General features: G+C 38.4%; 2 protein-coding genes, 2 long non-coding RNA genes and 1 pseudogene across 4 annotated transcripts in view; 2 read left to right on the top strand and 3 right to left on the bottom strand.

Annotated features, from left to right (window-relative positions):
- Nucleotides 1-19744, top strand: part of LOC148739741 (NAD-dependent protein deacetylase Sirt6-like) — a 170772-nt gene that overhangs the window by 30801 nt on the left and 120227 nt on the right. The window lies entirely within an intron of this gene.
- LOC148739755 (uncharacterized) lies at nt 1805-4037 on the bottom strand (annotated as a pseudogene).
- Nucleotides 6562-9011, top strand: LOC148739754 (uncharacterized). The gene is made up of 3 exons (XM_088750091.1): nt 6562-6888; nt 7587-7696; nt 8067-9011. The coding sequence occupies exons 1-3, from the start codon at nt 6783-6785 to the stop codon at nt 8367-8369; spliced, it is 519 nt and encodes a 172-aa protein (XP_088606217.1). The 5' UTR covers nt 6562-6782; the 3' UTR covers nt 8370-9011.
- Nucleotides 13520-18917, bottom strand: LOC148739753 (uncharacterized). Its single transcript, XR_015996971.1, has 3 exons — nt 18683-18917; nt 18170-18221; nt 13520-15976 (listed from the first exon to the last, which is right to left on the bottom strand). It is a non-coding gene; the product is annotated as an uncharacterized LOC148739753 (long non-coding RNA).
- On the bottom strand, nt 18932-19523 carry LOC148739752 (uncharacterized). Its single transcript, XR_015996967.1, has 3 exons — nt 19466-19523; nt 19226-19273; nt 18932-18995 (listed from the first exon to the last, which is right to left on the bottom strand). It is a non-coding gene; the product is annotated as an uncharacterized LOC148739752 (long non-coding RNA).

The raw sequence follows: 19744 nt of genomic DNA, 5'->3' as shown, positions 1-19744 counted from the left end.
GATCCAGAGGTATGCGCTTTCTGCTTTTAGGAAGATGGCCCTGGCAGTGACGGAGGCTTAGTTGACTGGGTGGAGTGCAGTAACTGTGCAGTGTGGATACATACATTGTGTGACTATGTTGAAGACAAAGCTAACTACGTGTGTTGTATTTGTCGCTCTTGAAGAAGCTTTTATTTTGTTAATTTGCATTAGCATACCTTGTGTATGGCCCAAATTAGTGACTCAGACTAGACGGGGATTGACTTTCAAAATAAACCTTGAGGCCAGGTGGCTGCTAAATTTTTAGATTTGGTTTCGAGCATCAATTTTCCAGTCCCCAAAAATTTTCTAGAAAGTTTTACAACTGCAAATGAGAAACTCACTAAAACTCACTAGGGATCTAAGGAAATTGAAAATACAAATGTAAAAAATCTTAGTGGCCAGCTGGTTACTGAGAACAAAAAGTTAATTGCCACTGTGTAAAATTGCAGTCGGTTCATTCCATGGATTGCTTCATTAGAGATCGTTGGGTCACTAGAGATAACTGAGTCACTGGGACGAATTAGTTTATTTGAGGCAGTCGGGTCATTTGCGTGGATTGCTTCATTAGAGATGGTGCGGTCACTAGAGATAATTGAGTCATTGGAACAGATTAGTTCATTTGAGGCAATCAGGTCATTTGCGTAGATTGGTTCATTAGAGATGTTAGGTTAACAAGAAATAGTTGGGTCACTGGAACAGATTGGTTAATTTGAGAGAGTCCGGTTCTTTTGCCTGGATTGGTTCATTAGGGATGGTGGGGTTACTAGAGATAATTGAATCATTGCAACAGATTGGTTCATTTGAGACAGTCTGGTCTTTAGCCTGGATTGGTTCAGTAGAGATTGTGGGGTAACTAGAGAAAATTGGATCATTGCAACGGATTGGTTCATTTGAGACAGTCTGGTCTCTTGCCTGGATTGGTTCATTAGAGATGGTGGGGTCACTAGAGATAATTGTATCATTGCAACAGATTGATTCATTTGAGACATTTGGGTCGTTTGTGTGGGTTGAGTCATTAGAGATGATGGGGTCACAAGGGATAATTGGGTCATTGAAACAAATTGTACTTGGTTCATTTGGGACAGTCGTCATTTGTATGACAGAGTCATTATTGGAACAGATTGGTTTATTTGAGGCAGTCAGGCCATTTATGTGGGTGGGTCATTTTGTGGTAAATTAGCAGCTATAAAAAATTTGAATACATTGGGACAATGTTACACTTCAGTGACCCTATCCACCTGAGTATTACACATGAATAAAGGCTGAAACTGTTTGGGGCTGCGTCGATGGGAGTAACGAAATAATTTGGATATATCAATTTGGATATATCAACAAAGTTGAAATGGTAAATTGGGCACAGTAACGATTACAAAAGCTGACATTTCGAGCATTAGCCCTTCGTCGGAGCGAATAGAGGAGTCGTGGGTTGTGTGTGCTTTTAAAGGCAGAAAATGGAGCTATGTTATTGGTGGGAACATGGCAACGAGAAAAACTCGAATAAATTAGTGGAATGAAAAGCGTTCGTTGATCCCTGTGGGATTTGGACAGCCAGTTTGAAAGATGAGCTTTTGTTAAAGAGTTTTACGGCTTTCCGTGCTACCTAAGTGTAAGGAAAGACCGCAGATTGCCATATGTTCCTTAGAATGATTGGGTAAATTAAAATGTCTTGCGACTGGTTTCGATGTGTCCTTGTCATTCTTTTCCACGTCTCGAAGGTGTAGTATTACACAGCTGCCGATTTTTCAAAAAATACTCACAACAAAATATGATTGCTACATTTTTTCCAATGCAATTTCATTTCACTCTGTACATCACAATTTTATAGCATATCTTTTACTCTTTTGCTGTCACATGGATATTTATTGAACTTAAATAGGAGTACTTTAGCAAAAAGTGCCTAAAACAAGAAGAGAGATATCAAGTAAATAGTTTATGTTTCAGGAGTGGGAGAACCTTTATCAGATTTTAGCTATTCTGTTCAAGCTCCTAGGACAGAAATTTGAAAACTGTGCCTGACTTTCTAAATATAAGATCTTAAAAGCTCCTGATGTTATCATGATATCAAATCTCTTGTAGCTTTAGTACTTTTGCAGAGAAATGTTAACAAAACTGGAATTCCATTTTATAACTTTCCATTGCTTTAAACAAACCTTTAGGCTCTTAAATCTCAGAAGTAATATCCATGACAGTTTCCCTCTTAAAATTAAAGTCAAAACAGTAATATTTGAGAACAGGTACAAGACACCCTGTAACATTCCAGCATCAAATAAGTAAAATGCGACTGAACATGTACATTGTACTTGAAAGTACAAAAGTTGAAAAGCCAACAACTTCAAATAAGAAATTAGAAATTTTTGCACTGACAGATAGCAGCCTCAAAGTGTGACCATATTAACTTTCCTAAGTATTCCCAGCATTCTTAAAAAACATTATAGCAGGATTCTCCTGCAAATGGGAGACATTACAATGTACTTTTGTCCACAATAAAGTCGATCGGCATATAAAACCTTTGAGTTGATCCACTGGACAGGCAAGAAAACTGCTGGTCCAGCATTCTCAAATTCTTTGGCAAACCAAACAGACAGGGGATTACCATAACCAAAGTCTTGCTCAGATGACTTCAACCAGTCCACAATAGCAAATGCATGAATGTTCTGCTGTCCCTTGATCTCCAAACTGTGAATAATGAAATAGCGAGTTATTCCAGGCCTCATCATTCCAGGGTTAATAATTCCATTGTTGTCACACCATGATGCAATTATTCGAGCATAAGGGCAAAGCCTGGAACCCGCTGTTGAACCATGCCTCTCACCACCGACTGTTAAAAACTTATACTTCTTGTAAAGCACAGACACTTTCAGTGAGGCTTCTATCTCTTTCGGATATAAGGTGAGGTAAACTTTAAGCAATGCACTCAATTCTGATTGGCCAAGACTTGCCAGCTTGTATATGCTCTCAAAACAGATTGATGTCAAATCTGCTCATACAGATTCCTTGCCAAATAAAGGACCAGGAGATGCTAGCATTAGTTGTGGAAATAGACTGGTTTCTTCATGTCTCTCTTTGGGTTCAAGCTGTGCTTTGCAGTTGGGAAGGAAGACATCACTGTACCGTGTTGGTAAACTATATTGCATACTCGCCAGAGTTCCAGAAGTCACAAACTTCCGCCTGATTTGTATTTCTACAGTCTTGTTGTTTGTGTGGTAAGATCCTAAAATGCCATTGTATCTTTCTAAGCTAGACAGCTAAAATCCATGAATACTGCTATAATTTTCCACACATTCCCTGAGGTGAAGGTGGAGATGCATATTGGGTGTTATGTACAGTTCTCCATTAATTTTCTCATAATCCTTGAGAAAATGTAAAAGTTTACAATATGCAACCATCAAGTTTGTGCTATTTATGCAGGGTCTGCAGAGCAGGCGGCATGCTAATACAAAGGATTGCCAATAATGAAGGTGTTGTTCAGGAAGTACATCTTTCAGAGCATACATTGAAAATAGAACAACAAAGTTTTTCCAATGGGCAGCAGTGTAGCTTCCATAATTAGATTTGATGTTTCCAGGTAGCCTACCAATGTCTGATAAAGATGAAACTTCTTCTATCCTTGCTTCAATGGTCTGCAGTCCTTCATTAGTGATTATGGCATCTTCAATCCATTTAGTGAAGACCCTTTTAGCTGTTCCAAGAAACAAGTTATGCATGGGGTCAATTATACATATCTCTATATTTGCATAATAAGGGAGTTCTAACAGATTAGTACATCTGCATCCCAGTTCGCTTGCTAGCTTATCAGAAGCATACTTAGATTTACAGTTCTTAACTCTGTTTGCATCTCTTCTGTGCTGTTCAGAAGATCTTTTTGGCCACTGATTTCGGTCGTCAAAGCCACTGTAGTTCCTCTGTTCTCCAAAACCACCTGGAAAGATCTTGTAGCAATGAGAGCAGCCTCTCTTTGCACTGTGTCCAAGGAATCCACAAAGTTTCCGTGCTGCTGGAATGTCAGATGCAAAACACAACACTACTCGAGCTGCTGGGACAAGAAAAAAATCCAACAGCTGCAGTAAAATCACCTGAACCCATTTTTTGAAATTTTACTTAGGTGAACATAGAACGAGAATGAAAAACAAGTACAAGTATTGAAAATTCAATGAAACATCACGCAAAGTGAGCAGGTGATTTTTTTTGGGCAAACAAATAATATACTCAGCTAGTAAAACTGGAGACATTGTTGCCTAGAGGGCAAGTAAGCAGGAAAATTAGTGTCGAGTACTGGTGAAGACAATCTTCACTTTCGAGAGGATGCTGAAAAATACAGGACTTGACAAAGCAAGTAGATTTTTTCGGTCAGGCCAGCAGTTAAAATTTTCTTTGCTAACTTGCCAGATGAACAAGCTGTCACTTAAGTACAGTATACTTTCAAAACAATAATTTTGAATCACAGCTTTAAATTTTAGGCACATTTCATCTTGGTCATTAGTAATAAAATATTCAGCAAGCTTCACCAACCCTTTGGACAAGTAATCTTAAACAAATTAAATACAGTCAACAGGGCTTTCAAACAGTATTAGCTTGAAAACTTTGGAACAAGGAGAGAGTGCTCTGGCAATGACCATACCGCTCGCTGCCTAAGTCTTTCACGCTTCTTCTTGCGATCTGTATGCAAACTTTTCCTTTTCATTCTAAATGATTCCTTTCTCTTGGTGAGGTTGGCAAACTAACAAATCGAAGCTCATCAACTAAAATTTTAAGTGTCATGTCACCACGCGCATGCGGCTAACCGACCGTTACCATTGGCAACAAATGAGTCAACATTTTTTACTAGAGAGCGGGAAATTTGTGGACAAGGAAAGTTGTCGACACGCGATCCACATCACAGTCCGTAATTTTGCTCGGATTGTTCTCCGACTGCAACGGAGCAGGGAGAGTGGTGAGAGCACTCACCTTCCCCCAATGTGTCCCGGGCTCGATTCCCGGACCCGGCGTCATAAGTGGGTTGAGTTTGTTGGTTCTCTACTCCGCTCTGAGAGGTTTTTCTCCGAGTACTCCGGTTTTCCCCTCTCCTCAAAAATCATCATCATTTGAGTTTATTTAATTTAGAGTTTATTTAGATTTGCACACGACCCCGCAAGCTGTTCAGCTTTAAAATTTATCGTGTCTAAATAAAGGTATTATTATTATTATTATTATTATTATTATTATTATTAGCTGTCTGTCATGGATACATCAAACAGAGAAAATGAAGAGATCAGAGTATTAGATTCCGAAACCCACAGATCTTCAACGAGAAGTACAGATATCGTCCCAGATATCGTGCGAAAACACTGGCAGAAGTCTCGAATATTCGCGACGAAAATAAGCAGTTGAAGAAGGAGATAGAAGGTCTAAAGGCATAACGAAAGACGAAACTGTCACGGTAAGTATAGTTATTCTCTTGATTTTAGACCTATAACAGAAACTCTGATTTGAATTTGCCGCTCCATGAACAAACGATTATGTGTGACATTTGAGATTCGAGATTGTTATAGTCAGATCAACCTCTAGTCTAGCCTTCCAGAGTGACTACAAACTCGTATTAAAGAAAATGTCGAGGTAATTTGAAGAGGAGCGATTTTTTATTTCGAAAGAATTTTTATTGAAAGGAACTGCAAAATTGAACTTCAGCGTACGTGTGGTTTGCAACCCATCTCTAGAGACAGGTAACAATGGTGAAAGGAAAAATGCTGGTCGACGAACAAATGAGATATCTATTGTTTACGTCCACCAACATGGCGGCAATGACGTAACAGCTCTTTACGTTCTATCAATGCATAAGGTTTTACCGCATATAACGACGAAAAATCAATCTCTGTTGGTAAACTTCCCATACTTAGGAACATTTTGTGGGTCAACAGCGCCAGATTTTATGGGGGTTTTTCTATTTTTCTATGTAGCTGGACGAGTGCATTCTGTACAGAAAGGACGTTTACACAATAATAAGAATCTTAGTAGCCTCGATTTACATATCCTCCACAAACTCCATAGAAATAGGAGATGTAATTCAGTTTGTTTTAATACTGTGTCCTTCTTAACCAACCTTTAAAAAAGAACGCCGTCAGGAAAGTCTACAAAGAACAGAAAATTGCTTATCAACCATGTCAGTCTTTAATAGACCATGTTGCTCAAGATGCCTTCTTCCGATTGCAGAGTATTTGCGTTCGTTAATGTGCTGGTTTGTAATCTGCGTTGCACAGATTACATTCAAATTTGTAAACGACGCATATTTTCATCTTGTTATCCGTGTCTCCATCGAATTCTTTTATATTTATATTCGTTCTCATTTCACTCATTCAAGTCAAGTCAATTTTTATTTAAACTTACACAGAAATAATAATCATTATTGACTCGATAATGAAGCTAAGCGAACGTCGAAACGTCGTAGCATTTTTCTCAAACCTTTAACCAAGATGGTTTCGATTTTTTTAAACTTTTCAACTTAATCGCAATTCTTTATAGTTAAAAGTTTTCAGGGTTTTGAAGAAATGTTTCTTAACCCTAGTCTGTCTGCTTTGGGACAATTTGTTAACTGCTGCTCAAAAGCTGTCTTTATATTTTTCTTTTTTCTCTCACATGGTTGATGATTAATTTCACTCGTCTAGCTCTATGCACATGTGAATGACTGTTTCATCGTGGCCTGTGCATGTTTTGGACAATCATTTCAAAAATTTATCTTTCTTTCTATCGTTTCTCTATTCTTAATCTCCTCCTTTTTTCTCTATTGTATGTGTAGTTTGGACGGTTCATCAAATCAAGCCTTGGCCAAGAAACTTTTAACTGAAGTGCGGGCAGTTTACGGCAAGAAGAAGTGGAGGAAGTCAACCATCAAAGGTAAGCCTCATAATTTCTTAACAAGAGCATTGGAACCTCCTCCAATAAGATACCAGGTGGCCATATAGAATTTATAGCGCTATTTTTCTATAAGAGCCCTTTTTGAAGGTACTATGTGCAGGCAATCGAGCCTCTCAGACAAGTAGGTCAAAATAGATTGCGAGCAGTCTCTTTGCTCTCAAATCCGGGACAATGAAGGTGAAAATATCGAAAATGTGCGTTACACATCTTTGGGGCGCCAGCTTAACTCTCCCAGTACTTTTACTTATTTTCTTATTTGTCCTCATTGGCTTTCCTCAGAACAAAAGAGAAACTGCTTGTAGGCTTAGGTCAAATTAGCGTCATAACCCTACCTGTAGCGAATCTAAGTATGCTGACTAACAAGTAAAATTCATCGATTCAAATCTTGATTCGCCCTCAACTATACGTACGGTATGTCCCGGAGAGATTGCTTGTGTGATGGGTAGCAATATAAAAAAAATTTTGCTTCCAAAAACGGATTTCGACGGATTGAAACGGTTGAAGCTATATTTGAACACAAGTCAATTTCTAAAGCGAGTCGAAAGCTGCCAATGCTGTAAGGTGCCATCGCTGAATAATGATATTGGTCGGCAACCACTTTTTCTCGGAGTAATTTCTACCAATTAGTGTCGACAGCATGCTTCGTCAACCGACATAGTCTATTTGTTTTGAATTAGCTGCGGTTCATCAGCATTGGAGATCCATAAGAGATGATAAAACAAAGAAAGCAAACAACAGCTTTGAGAAGCACCGACGGCGAATCAAGCGAAGCAATCGTTTAAAGAGGGTATATAAGGCCAGATTGTTAACGTTTACTACTTTGTCTCTAATGTTTTAGGACAAGTCACTTAAATCCATTACAACAAGAGAAAATATGATTAATACCGTTATTATTTTTTCTTGGTAACAACTCTGCGCGTGTATTAAATCAGTTGCTTCCGCTGATGTTTAACTGCTACAATGTCAACATGGTTTTCTTCCAAAGCTTGAGCTACGTGGCTGATTTTTGTGTCTTTTGTCTATTTCAATCTTAGCAAGCTCATAATCGAGCTTTTCGTGTCACTGAAAAGGTAGTTATGGCAATTTTAGCAATTATTTGACCTCTCAAAAGTGCTCCGACAAGGTTTTCACTTGTCTCGATCTTTTATTCCCTTTAGAAACTTTCTCGACGACTGTCTACTCTGGACAACTCGACAGTGCTGTCTGATGGAGACAAGAACAGGGCACGAGAAATTCTGTCTTCCCCGGACGCATTACATTATATGTCGTCAGAGGAAAGCTGCGACGAAGAGGCAGTAGAACCAAGGGGTGGCCCAACACCGCGAAACGTCAGAAAACTTTCATGGGAGAGGAGCAAGCTGAGGAACATCAAAATGAAGCTGGATGAGGCGTATTTTGCCGCACTAACTGAGAAGCAACGTCGTACAAGTGCACGTGTCAACCGGACTGAGGATGAATAATCACGCCCTCACCCAACTAACGGCCATTGTAGGGCTGTCCGCAGCGACTAAGTCGAGACATTTTTTTCAGCACATTTAACATTTTCTATATACTAGCTACAAAATTTTTTTGATGTTCATTTGCTAAGAAAAGAGTTGTAGGTATATTTTGCTCAAATAACGAGGACGACAAGCGGATATGATGTACTTTTTAATAACAAGGGCGAGGTAGTAGTAGACAAGCACTAGTAGACAAGCACTTTCCCAAAGATCACAAGCTCAGAAAAATCTTTAACCGAAACGCCATCAAAATCAGTTACAGCTGCATGAACAACACGAAACAGATAATCGACAACCATAACAAACGCATCCTAACAGCATCTATACAGTCTGATGACACCGCCGCCACCGCCACTACCATTGATAACAACAAGATATGCAACTGCCGACAAAAGAACACATGCCCGCTCGACGGAAACTGCCTGCAACCATCAGTAATCTACCAAGCCTCCGTTACACGCAAAGACAACAACACGACAGAAACGTACATCGGACTCACAGAGAATGACTTCAAAGCAAGATACAGAAACCACACCGCATCATTCCGCCACGCTAAACACAGAAACTCTACCGAACTCAGCAAGCACATCTGGACCCTCAAAGAAAACAACATCGATCACTTTATTTCCTGGCGCATTCTCTCATCGCACTCACCGTATAACAGCTCAACTAAAAGATGTAACCTCTGCCTCAAAGAAAAATTCCTAATCATCTGCCGGCCCGAACTATCAACACTAAACAAACGTAATGAACTCGTGTCTTCATGCCGCCACAGAAGCAAAGCCCTCCTACGCAACAACTAAACTGTCAATTTCGCGCTGCATAAATTAGACTAGTTAGATCATGCAAATTATATTGTATATATGCAATGGTAAAGTTTATTCTCATTAAATCCCCTGATGAGTGGGCGACCACGAAACAGGCTTGTAGGGATGAACTTGTAGTTTACTTGTCTTTTTCCTCCCACAATATATACTTCGCTCTACTTCTATGTATTGAGCACTGTTCTACGAAAATCAAGTCACACTTTATATATATATATATATGTATAAATGGGATGTATATGTAGTTGTTTTTTCCGGCTACAGCACATATATATATATATATATATATATATATATATATATATAGTAGAGCGGGTTTAATGTGTGGTAGTCGGAAAAAAAAGAACTACATATGCATCTCTACAGACCTGTTTCGTGGTTGCCCACTCATCAGGGGATTTTACCCCTGATGAGTGGGCAACTAGTTCAAAACAGGTCTGTAGGGATGCATATGTAGTTTTTTTTTTCTTAGAGCGAGTGTAATGTGTGGTAGTTGGAAAAAAAGAACTATATATGCATCCCTACAGACCTGTTTCGTGCTTGCCCACTCATTAGGGGATTTTACCCCTGATGAGTGGGCAACCAGTACAAAACAGGTCTGTAGGGATGCATATGTAGTTCTTTTTTTCCGACTACCACACATTACATCCGCTCTACTATTTGTATCGAGCACTGTTTCACAGACACCAAGTTTAATCCCTCTACATCTATATATACATTTAGTATAATTTCAGAGATGAGCAAAGACTTTCCAGCAATCTGATTGGTTGAGCGGTTCCTTGTATGACGCTATATAAAACGCTCCACGCGGTTTATATAAAATGTTAAAATAAAAAGTCAATAAATGTTACTAAAATGTTATGATTTTAGAAATTTCTCTGTTGTTCAGCTCTGAAATTATACTAAAACAATTATTCGCCTCAAGTTCGGTGAATATTGTCAAATAATCGGGGATTATTTGACGACATTCACCTCGCCTTTGGCGAGTAATTGTTAAATATATATATATATATATATATATATATATATATATTTAGTATTTAAACGTCTGATATTATCAGCAACGAATTGGGTTATTTGGTCCAAGACATTTAATTGCTACTCAGAGTTTAATGCTCCATAAGGAGCAATCATCAGGCAACTGCATGAAAAACGGTTACATTCAAAGTCATTTGAAAAAAACGGTTACATTCAAAGTTTTGAAAAAACGTGCGGCGGGCGCTAATAATAGGATGATATTTTTAGCAGAAATTTCCTAGAGTGTCTACAGGACGATGCTAATTCATTTCGGTTGTTTAAGGTTGACATTTCGGGCTTACACAAAATAAAATAAATGCAAAATAAAATACTTCTCCCTCAAACACAAATTACAATTTTGGGTGACGTTCGTGTAAGATCTTGCCCGTTTTACTTTGCGCCATTTAATGTTGTACTCAATGTTTCGGTCTTTCAGGTTCCAATTATGCTTACTAAGCTCAGTTAAATTTCTAAAACGTTCATTACGCATTGGAATCTTCTGAGGACGGTTTCTGGTTTTGGTTGTTCTCATCCTCTTTCTTCATTTCAATTAACAGTTTGTATGTAATTGTTTTGCAGCTATGAAATATTGTGAGCTGAAAAGTGTGTTTCCAAGTTATGGAGAGGTACTAGATTCTAAAGTTCAGTGCATGAATCTATTTACATAAGTATTATTACAGTTTACAACCCACCCACTAAATTTGGCGCGATTTTATTGGTTACTATACGTCACGTGGTGCAAAATCACAGTACAGTTATCACGCAATAACCCTCGTCCGCGTCGATATTTGTCCTCCGATTTTTTCCGTGCAAAAAAAAAAAAAATAGTCAACACAAGAGTTTCAACTTTTCCATTCTCCTATTTACAAGGAAGGAAACCAAACTGTTTTTTTTTTGCTTGCTCGCGTCAATCACGCGCATTTGTCATCAGATCACCACTGGCTTTTTTTGTTTGTTTACGCGCAGTTTAATTGCGATGTGGAAATTAATGGGAGGGTTATAAATTGAACATACCCTGTTCTGGCCTGCTGGTATGTCGGCTGATAATGTCCTTGGCTGAGAGATTGTCCTCAAACTTTTATATTTGCCCTCAAAGCCTCTCAGCCGCGGACATTATCAGCCGACATACCAGCCGCCCGAAGGGGTTTATTTACTAAATATCGCTGGCAGTGCCGGTGGGCAAGATAAGGCGAGTCCTGTGTTCTGATTGGCTTTGAAATTCCATTACTGCTCCCTGGTGACATACAAGACTGCCTAAGAATTACGTGGCATGTAAACCGGCTGCATTTAATTATACAATGACATTTCTCCACCCGGGTTGCAGGAGTGTTATTTATGTAGATGTTAACTTTGGAGAGATCAATCTGTTTACGCCGTGGATGGAAGATAATGCATTTTATAGATATCAGTGACTTATCTTTGATAACTCAAAGATAAGTCATTGAGTTTTACTTTGTGGAACTGGATAGAAAATCCTGCGAAAGTACAATCGCCGCTTTTGTCAATCAGAAATCAGGAATGGCATAAAAACACTCGCTCGCGAAGCTGGTCGTATGACAAAAACGACTGAGGAAGTTAATTTTTTTTTTCTTTTGTTTTTGTAGTTTTTTACCGTTAATTACGTCACCCAGTGTTGAAATTGTAACTCTTTCCAGGTGTGGTGTTTGTGTTATTTCCTGCCGCTGACACAGCAGCAGATGCTGTAAATAAATTCAAAGAATCCACTATGGACAACAAAGAGCTGTTTGTGAGAGTCCTACCCACTATTCATGTAAGTAGCTGCAAATTCAAGAGCAAAGGTTTTTCTTTAGAGTATTTCTGGAAGTAGTTAAAAAAATAGCTAAAAAAAAAATATTGACCTGAATCAAAAAAGGAGTTATGCTTATCCTGTCGTTTTTGTTTCTGCCTTCTTGTAGCCTGGGTTGTTCCCCCCTGGGATCCAACCCCTTCTAGTACTGATTAATTCCAGAAGTGGAGGTGGTCAGGGGGCCGACATGTCAGCAGCTTTCCAGAGACCGCTCAACCCTCATATAGTGTACAGCCCCACAGAAGGAGGCCCATTATTAGGGTATGTTAAACTCCTGCCCTTCGTATCTAGAAAACTGTATTTTGCAATTGAAGTTGAAGTTTATTCATTACTAAGTACGTAGCAGTTCGAAAACTGATTTGTGTATTTACATAACAAAAATTAAGTGATACAAATCTAATTTTGTCGTTTAGGTTGCACCTTGATCAGTTAGAGCTATTTTATACCCAATGCTACGAGCCTTGTATTCTTCTCTCATCTTTTTCCAGTGGTCTAGAAGTCATTATTGTATCTGTTTCAGATTTTACGCTTTCAGATCTATTCCTGATTTATACGTCTTGATCTGTGGTGGCGATGGGACAGTTGGCTGGGTGTTGTCGTGTTTTGATGATGTTGTTCAAGAGTTAAAGTGTAAGTTACCTGCATCAGCAGTACTTCCTCTTGGCACTGGTAAGTGGATTGTCTCAGCCACACTGAGTCTTTCTCTACTCCGCTCGTAAAAGCGCAAAGCCGTCGTAGTCGACAATACGCGTTAAAGAACCAAACTCATACCATGCTATTCTACAGTCATGTCAAAAGTACAAATTAAAGTGATAAAAACCTCTGTCTTCAGGTGGAGTTCAAAGCTTAGCTTGCCCCACCAATTTATACAGAAAAGAACTGTGAACTTGAAGAGAATTTATGTTCGAATATGTTTTTAAATGAATGTTGTACTTGTAATTATGTGTACTAAAAAAGGTTAGCTGCTGAAGTATCCACTTTCAAACAAATAAACATTTGAGCCTTTAAATTTATTGGAATGGGTCATTATAAAAAAATAGATTAATGTAGTTGTGTTCCGAAGGAATTAAATTTGTGAAATAACCTTTTCATTGCATTTTTATTTTTGTTCTCTTTAGAGGCAAAGCGGTTGTTGGGCTCGGAGAAGAGAGGTGACGCCTTTCTTCGAATTAAGAAACATTCAAACTGAATAATTTATTAAAACGAATGTTCGACATTATGAGTAATTCAAGGCCATTTACCTATCCCCTCACCCAGGCCATTTACCTACCCCCTCACCCAGGTCATTTACCTACCCCCTCAGCCAGTGCGATCAAGGCTCGCTTAGGACAAGAGATACAGAAATCATTTTTGTATCAGTTCACTTTAAGACAGGCCATTGTTACACATAATCCATACTGTGGATGAGATTGAAGCGAGACTTCGAAACTTCCGAAAGGGTAAACCATGAACAGACTCATGTGTAAGGTCTTTCAGATGTTTTATTGAAGGCTTCGTTTTACAATAAATCTTAACTTGGTGTCATTTTCCTCTAAATGCCACTTTTGCTTCCAAGATATTCTTACTATAAAAGTCATGTTTGATGAACACGTTTGAACAAAGCTTTCAAACAGTTTGAATACCACATAATACAATGAACTAGAATTCTCGATATGAGTTAAACAATGTAAAAATGAACCACAAAATTCGACTTCAAAACGCTACCAAATACCTATTTTTGTGGTATCCAAAGACCTTTTTTCTTTTTTTTTTTGTGTTATGGTTAATATCAATAATAATGACGAATTATGTTAAAAAAGTGACAGACGTCACTCAACTCCCAATGATTATAATGTTCGCAAACGAGTTATGAAAATTCTAGAAATGAGCTATTTAGATCATTTTTATTCTATAAAAAAATCTGTAACAACCGACGTCTTACCTGTTATATTTTCCTGTTTTTCTTTTCTTTTTTTTTTTGTATACTTTCATCGGATTTATTCACTTAGTTTAATTTGATCTAAATGGCGTAAAACTCTCTCATGCCAGTTGTGGGAATGAACTATTCAAATTGTTCTTGTTACTCGTTACCCAAACATCTTTCTAATATTTCTTTTTTTATAATAAGCACTTATGATAAACGTCGAAACATTGCGGAAATGACGCCACTCTACCTTTAACTACCATAATGATCTCATGAAAGTTACAAAAATTCAAGAAATTAGCTACTTAGATCATTTTATATCTACCACTTGAAATCTTTCATAAGTAACGTCTCTACCAGTAAGATTTTCAATTTTTCTGCATTTTTACCCTAGTTTGTAATTTTCAACTAAAGATACTTGTGAAATGAAACAATTTCACACGTAATCTGTAAGTAATGAACTATTTAGATTAGCAGCCTGCTACCAAATATGTTGTGAATGATGTTTTGACCGGTACACTTGTCTAAGTCTTTCTTGCCAAATGTTAGATGATTCATCGTTCTCAACGATTAAAACGCAATCTGAGAGCGAATTACTCTTAAACGAGTTAAACAAAATTCTAGATATGAGCTATCTAAATCTTTGTTTTACTGATAAATCTCTGATAATTCTTACTAAAGCGCGTTGATGTTCTACTATTGCGATCGCATCATTAGCCCTTTTTGTTCTTTTCAATATTAGATGTATTGATCAAAATTTGGTATCAAGCAGAAAAATTCTGAAAAGAGAGAAGTAAAATTCTGAGATAGTTTTGACCCGCACATGTGTCTGAGTTGTTCCTGTCATATATGCTTTTTCCTTTTCCGTTCGAATGAAAAGCAGTTATAGGGCGAGTGATTCTACCGAGTCGCATTTGCGCATTTGATCATATGTAAATGGCATTTGCGCACTACAAATATTAAACTATTATTATTATCATTACGAGTCAAAAACCATTCTTAAAATGAGCTTTTAGATCATTGTTATACTGTCGCTAAAATTTCTAATCATTGATTTAACGGATTTCCCCCAATTAAATTCTAGGTGTTTGTTCAATATTTGCTTGTCTGTTTTTTAAACTAGAGACACCATTGAAACTGAACTTTCGAAACTTAATTTAAGCGTTAATTAAACATTTGCTCCGGTCAGCTATGATTTATGTCCTATTATCAAATCGCAGTTTTGGGAAAAACTGAGATAGAAGCGGGGAAGGAATTTATTCAGGACATCGAATTCCTTTTAAACTAAGAACAAGCTCCGAACAAGCTAAAAAAGTACCATGGTAATGAGCTAAACATTAGTTTTAAAACCAGTGGAGCATTTCTAACCAACACATTTACTAAGCTATATTATTATTGATAATAAGGAATAACGTCAATGGGTAGATCAGCACACAGACTAAAATGTCTTATTATGTCAGGAGCGTAACCAGCTTTTCGACTTGTCGTGGGCCTCCACCATGAGAACGTTCAAAATTTGTTTTAAAATTTGCGAGAGATCTATTTTAAGAGTCAAACAGGCGAAAGAAAAATTGTAGGCCTAACCATACAGCACTTTAACCTGGCTGCACCCGTGATATCCTCGTGTTTCCCCTTTATCCATCAGGTTTGAATGTCTTCTAAGAACTATGGTGTACAGAAACATGCTAAAAGTAACAGACTTAGAATAGCAGGTAGACATACATGCTACATGTTACACCATAACAAAACGAAACGAATATGGCCTGCCGCTACATGCCTACTCAGGTATGCTACCTATGTATCCAAGTGATGAAGAGTTCAGACAAGATGCTTATTAGCTAATGTAAACATCAAACCGATTAAAGAAAACGAAATTAAAATCATATGTTTCGGACTAAGATATTACTACAGACAATACATATAGATTCCTACTCAAGAGTTATTTTTTCCTTTTCCTTGAATCTTCTAATTTTTCTGTAGCCCTCGCGATGTCCATAGTACTGGTAATGTTAAATGTCTGAGGCAAAGGGAAAAAGCACGCTTAATACAGATTCATTCATCGATCCGTTGGCTACTTGATTTACCGACCCGATAGTCAGTCTGTCAGGTGTAATCGGCACCTTGATTAAGGCAGCGATAATACAAATCAGTTAGTCTGTAACCATACCCATTGGTCAGATGGACAGTCTGCCAGACAGTCAGGCAGATAGTCAGCCCATCTGTCATTCAGCTACAGTTTAGCTAGTCAATTTAATCTCGCAGCGTACTGGCCAGCTACCCAGCTGGTCAGTTGACCAGACTGTCAATCAGTAAGCTGGTTAGTAAATTAAGGACCGCAGGCAGGTATGAACTTATAACCATACGGAACGAGAACACTCCTCGGTGTAGCCCATTAGCCACCCAGAGTTTTTTGTCACACTTTTTCAAATCACACATCAACAATGAGTAGGATGCCTGCAATAGCTTTGCAGGTGACTTTGAATGAAGAGTTCTTATCTCCGAACATAGCTCCAATCATTGCAGTTGCAATGAAATCTCGAGTTTGAAATTGGTTTGAGTTAGCACGGGGTTAAAAATTTAGAGTTACGTTGTGTTCTGTAACTCGTTGCGTTATTGTTTGGTCAAGCATTGTGGGATAGCAGGAGGCATGCTGTCAAAACATAGAAAACAGTAATTTTGTAGGTGCTCCGGTGAAGACGCTTTCTCGTTTCACCTTAAACGTTTATTTTCAATAAACCCGGTTACACTGCCGAAGAAGAGTTCTGACCTCGTCTATTTTTCGGGTAATGGATCAGAGCTTGATGGATCGGAACACGTTGTGTGACTGGCATCAAAAAATTCAGTTTTGATTTAGAGTATATCACATAGATCGGGCTTAAAGTACTGAAGGTTTAAGTGATCATGAACTACACATGCATATACACTGTATCGCATCGTAGATTTCACCCTACATCTCAAATATAAAATACCATATGTTTCATAAGATGTATGTAACAAACAAAACTCAACTTGTGAAGGTGTAGTCTGATCGTCCGGGTGAGTGTAGTCCTGAGAAGGACTGTTGTCGGTTGCAGTGACTGACGTTTCGACAACCTGTGCGGAAGTCATCATCAGAGTCAAGTGAATGATTGTTGTCAGTAGAATGTTCTTATTCCAGTTCGTGTGAAATGATCGGTTGCTTTTGCCGTGATGTTATTGGCTGTAAGACTCAAGTGACGTAAGTCGGTCGTGATTGGTCTGTTTCGATCTGTCGGTAAAGTTAGGTTGTTCTTGATCTTATAAATCATTCCCTGTCTGTTCCTCGGTTCGTCTTTGTCTTTAACGTTGGTTAGTGACTGACGTAGTGTGATGATGGGTTTGTGGGCGACGCGGATATTGAAGGGTAGTAAGATGCGCGAGATGTTTTCAGACACGCCTTTTATGTACGGTATGGTTGCTGTAGTCGTAGGGGTTGCGGTGTCGTTTGTTGCGGTGTCGTTTGTTGCGGTGTCGTCTGTTGCGGTGTCGTTTTTTTCGATTTATAAGATCAATTGGTCCGATTGCCAAGCCTCCTACATCAGTGAGACTGGCAGAAACCTCACAACAAGACTGACTGAACACAGACGGGCGACGAGGAAAGGTGATGTCAGCAATCACATTGCTGAACGCCATCGACTTACCAACCACAACATTGACTGGAACTCTGCGCAATGCCTAACCTAAAGCACTGACTATTTTCAACGACTGACTCTGGAAAGCTGGTTTACGAACTTAGAACAGACTCCCCTAAACAGATGTCAACAACTACCCGCCCCATACAAACGACTCATTCACGACATAAACATCACAAACGACCGAAAAAGAACAACCTAACTTTACCGACAGATCGAAACAGACCAATCACGACCGACTTACGTCACTTGAGTCTTACAGCCAATAACATCACGGCAAAAGCAACCAATCATTTCACACGAACTGGAATAAGAACATTCTGCTGACAACAATCATTGACTTGACTCTGATGATGACTTCCGCACGGGTTGTCGAAACGTCAGTCACTGCCACCGACAACAGTACTTCTCAGAACTACACTCACCCGGACGAACAGACTACACCCTCACATGTTACCCCCGGGTTCAAACCATTTACTGCAAAACCCAACTTCTTTAATTTTAAGGGATTTGTTTTAGGCAACTTTTCGGTCAGCGATTAAAGCAAACGTTTCGTTTACCTTGGTTCGAGAGCAGAGAACTAAAGCCTGGTATCAAACACTTCTTTTTCTCCTGGATGGAATACCAAAAGAGACAGAAATAGAAATTCATTACAAGGATATGAATCTGTTGTTACAAGAGATTATGAATGGGCTACTGCAAACACAATTCCTGCTGGTCTGTGTAGACGAATATTTTGAAACTTGAGGTACACAACATTAATTATAGTTGCTATTTCTATTCAAGGGATGTACAACAAAGTAGCTATGTTTTCTGTATTTGAGCAAATACCTGTATCGCTAAAAAAATGTTACAAAAAGTGAGACAGCTCCACATTATATAGGTCAGTATTTTAATATAGGTTTTGACCCTTCATCACAACGAAGTATAAAAATACTCTTTTATCTCTCAACTGATCTGGTCTCTTCTGATGTGGATAGTGACGTTTAGACCGAATACTTCAAACTTTCTAGAAGCAAAGTGGTGGAGTGATTATACGTAATATCTGTTGGCTAATTTAGAAGAAAAGTTACCTTCCTCTGCGAGGTTCATGTCAGGCTCAAACGCATTTTCTTCTTCAAATTCAGAAATAATGTATCAAAAAAAGTACTTTAGTACTTAATCGTTCAATATTGTCTATATTAAGCGTCTTAAAATATTATTAGACCTTAACCAATTTTTCCACTAGAGTTTAATATCCAGAGATTACCAAGTTATAAAAGATGCTTCAAGAACTCACAAAATGCCTTATTATCTTGAATAACTATTCAAAACCACAATCACCTTTACCTTTATCACTGGGCACTGGGATCTCTTCACTTGCTATTTGCTCCTCAGATTCAGCAGCTGTGTGAAAGCAAAGTTCTTAATTACAATGCAGTATTTGCATAATTACAGACATTGTTCTTCCGTAGGCTGACAAATAATGTAAATGAATAAAGTGGGCTGCAGGGTAAACCCGGCCCATGGTCGGCTAATAAGCCAGCAAAATGACCCAGTTACCTGTCAAGTTCATAACACATGTTAAACAACGTAACCAGATGTGTCGTTTCTAAAAAGCAACTCATTGTCTTTACCTTCTTCAGTTGGCTTTTTGCGTTCAGGCTTAATTTCTCCTTCTTGACCTGCAGAAGTACGATTGAAAAAGAAATTGTACTTGTTGAATTATGCCCATTTGAATACTTGTAACATTGCAAAGTGAGCGAGAATTGTGGGTCGATCACAAGGGACAGCACATAACCTGAATATTTGAGAATGCTAAAATGGCGCCTTAACCTCCTAAGGACTAATCAAGAACAACTCTCTCTCTCTCTTACCTTGGTCACTAGACACTGGAATCTCTTCACTCTCCATATGCTTCTCCGATTCACCAGCTGCGTGAAAACGAAGTTGTTCATTAGAATAAAATATTGATGCCTTTAAGGTTACGAATTAGATCTCATTGAAAATTACAGTCACTGTCACTGCGTAGGCTAACACAAATGCCTTCATATAATTACAGGAGCCTTAACATAAATCCGGCCCACTGTCTGCTATCAAGCCAGAAATTTCACCCAGCTAGTTGTTAAGTTAACAAACAGCTTGCCCTGTACGCG

The sequence above is a fragment of the Stylophora pistillata genome, chromosome 2 (assembly GCF_964205215.1).
Source record: "Stylophora pistillata chromosome 2, jaStyPist1.2, whole genome shotgun sequence".
Lineage (NCBI taxonomy): Eukaryota > Metazoa > Cnidaria > Anthozoa > Scleractinia > Pocilloporidae > Stylophora > Stylophora pistillata.
This window is presented reverse-complemented; position numbering and strand designations above follow the sequence as displayed.

Coding starts and splice junctions, on each gene's coding strand:
- LOC148739754 (XM_088750091.1), top strand. CDS start 6,783: ATGTGTAGTTTGGACGGTTCATCAAATCAAGCCTTGGCCAAGAAACTT. Junction 6,889..7,586: donor GAGGAAGTCAACCATCAAAG/GTAAGCCTCATA, acceptor GTTTTGAATTAG/CTGCGGTTCATCAGCATTGG. Junction 7,697..8,066: donor GAAGCAATCGTTTAAAGAGG/GTATATAAGGCC, acceptor TATTCCCTTTAG/AAACTTTCTCGACGACTGTC.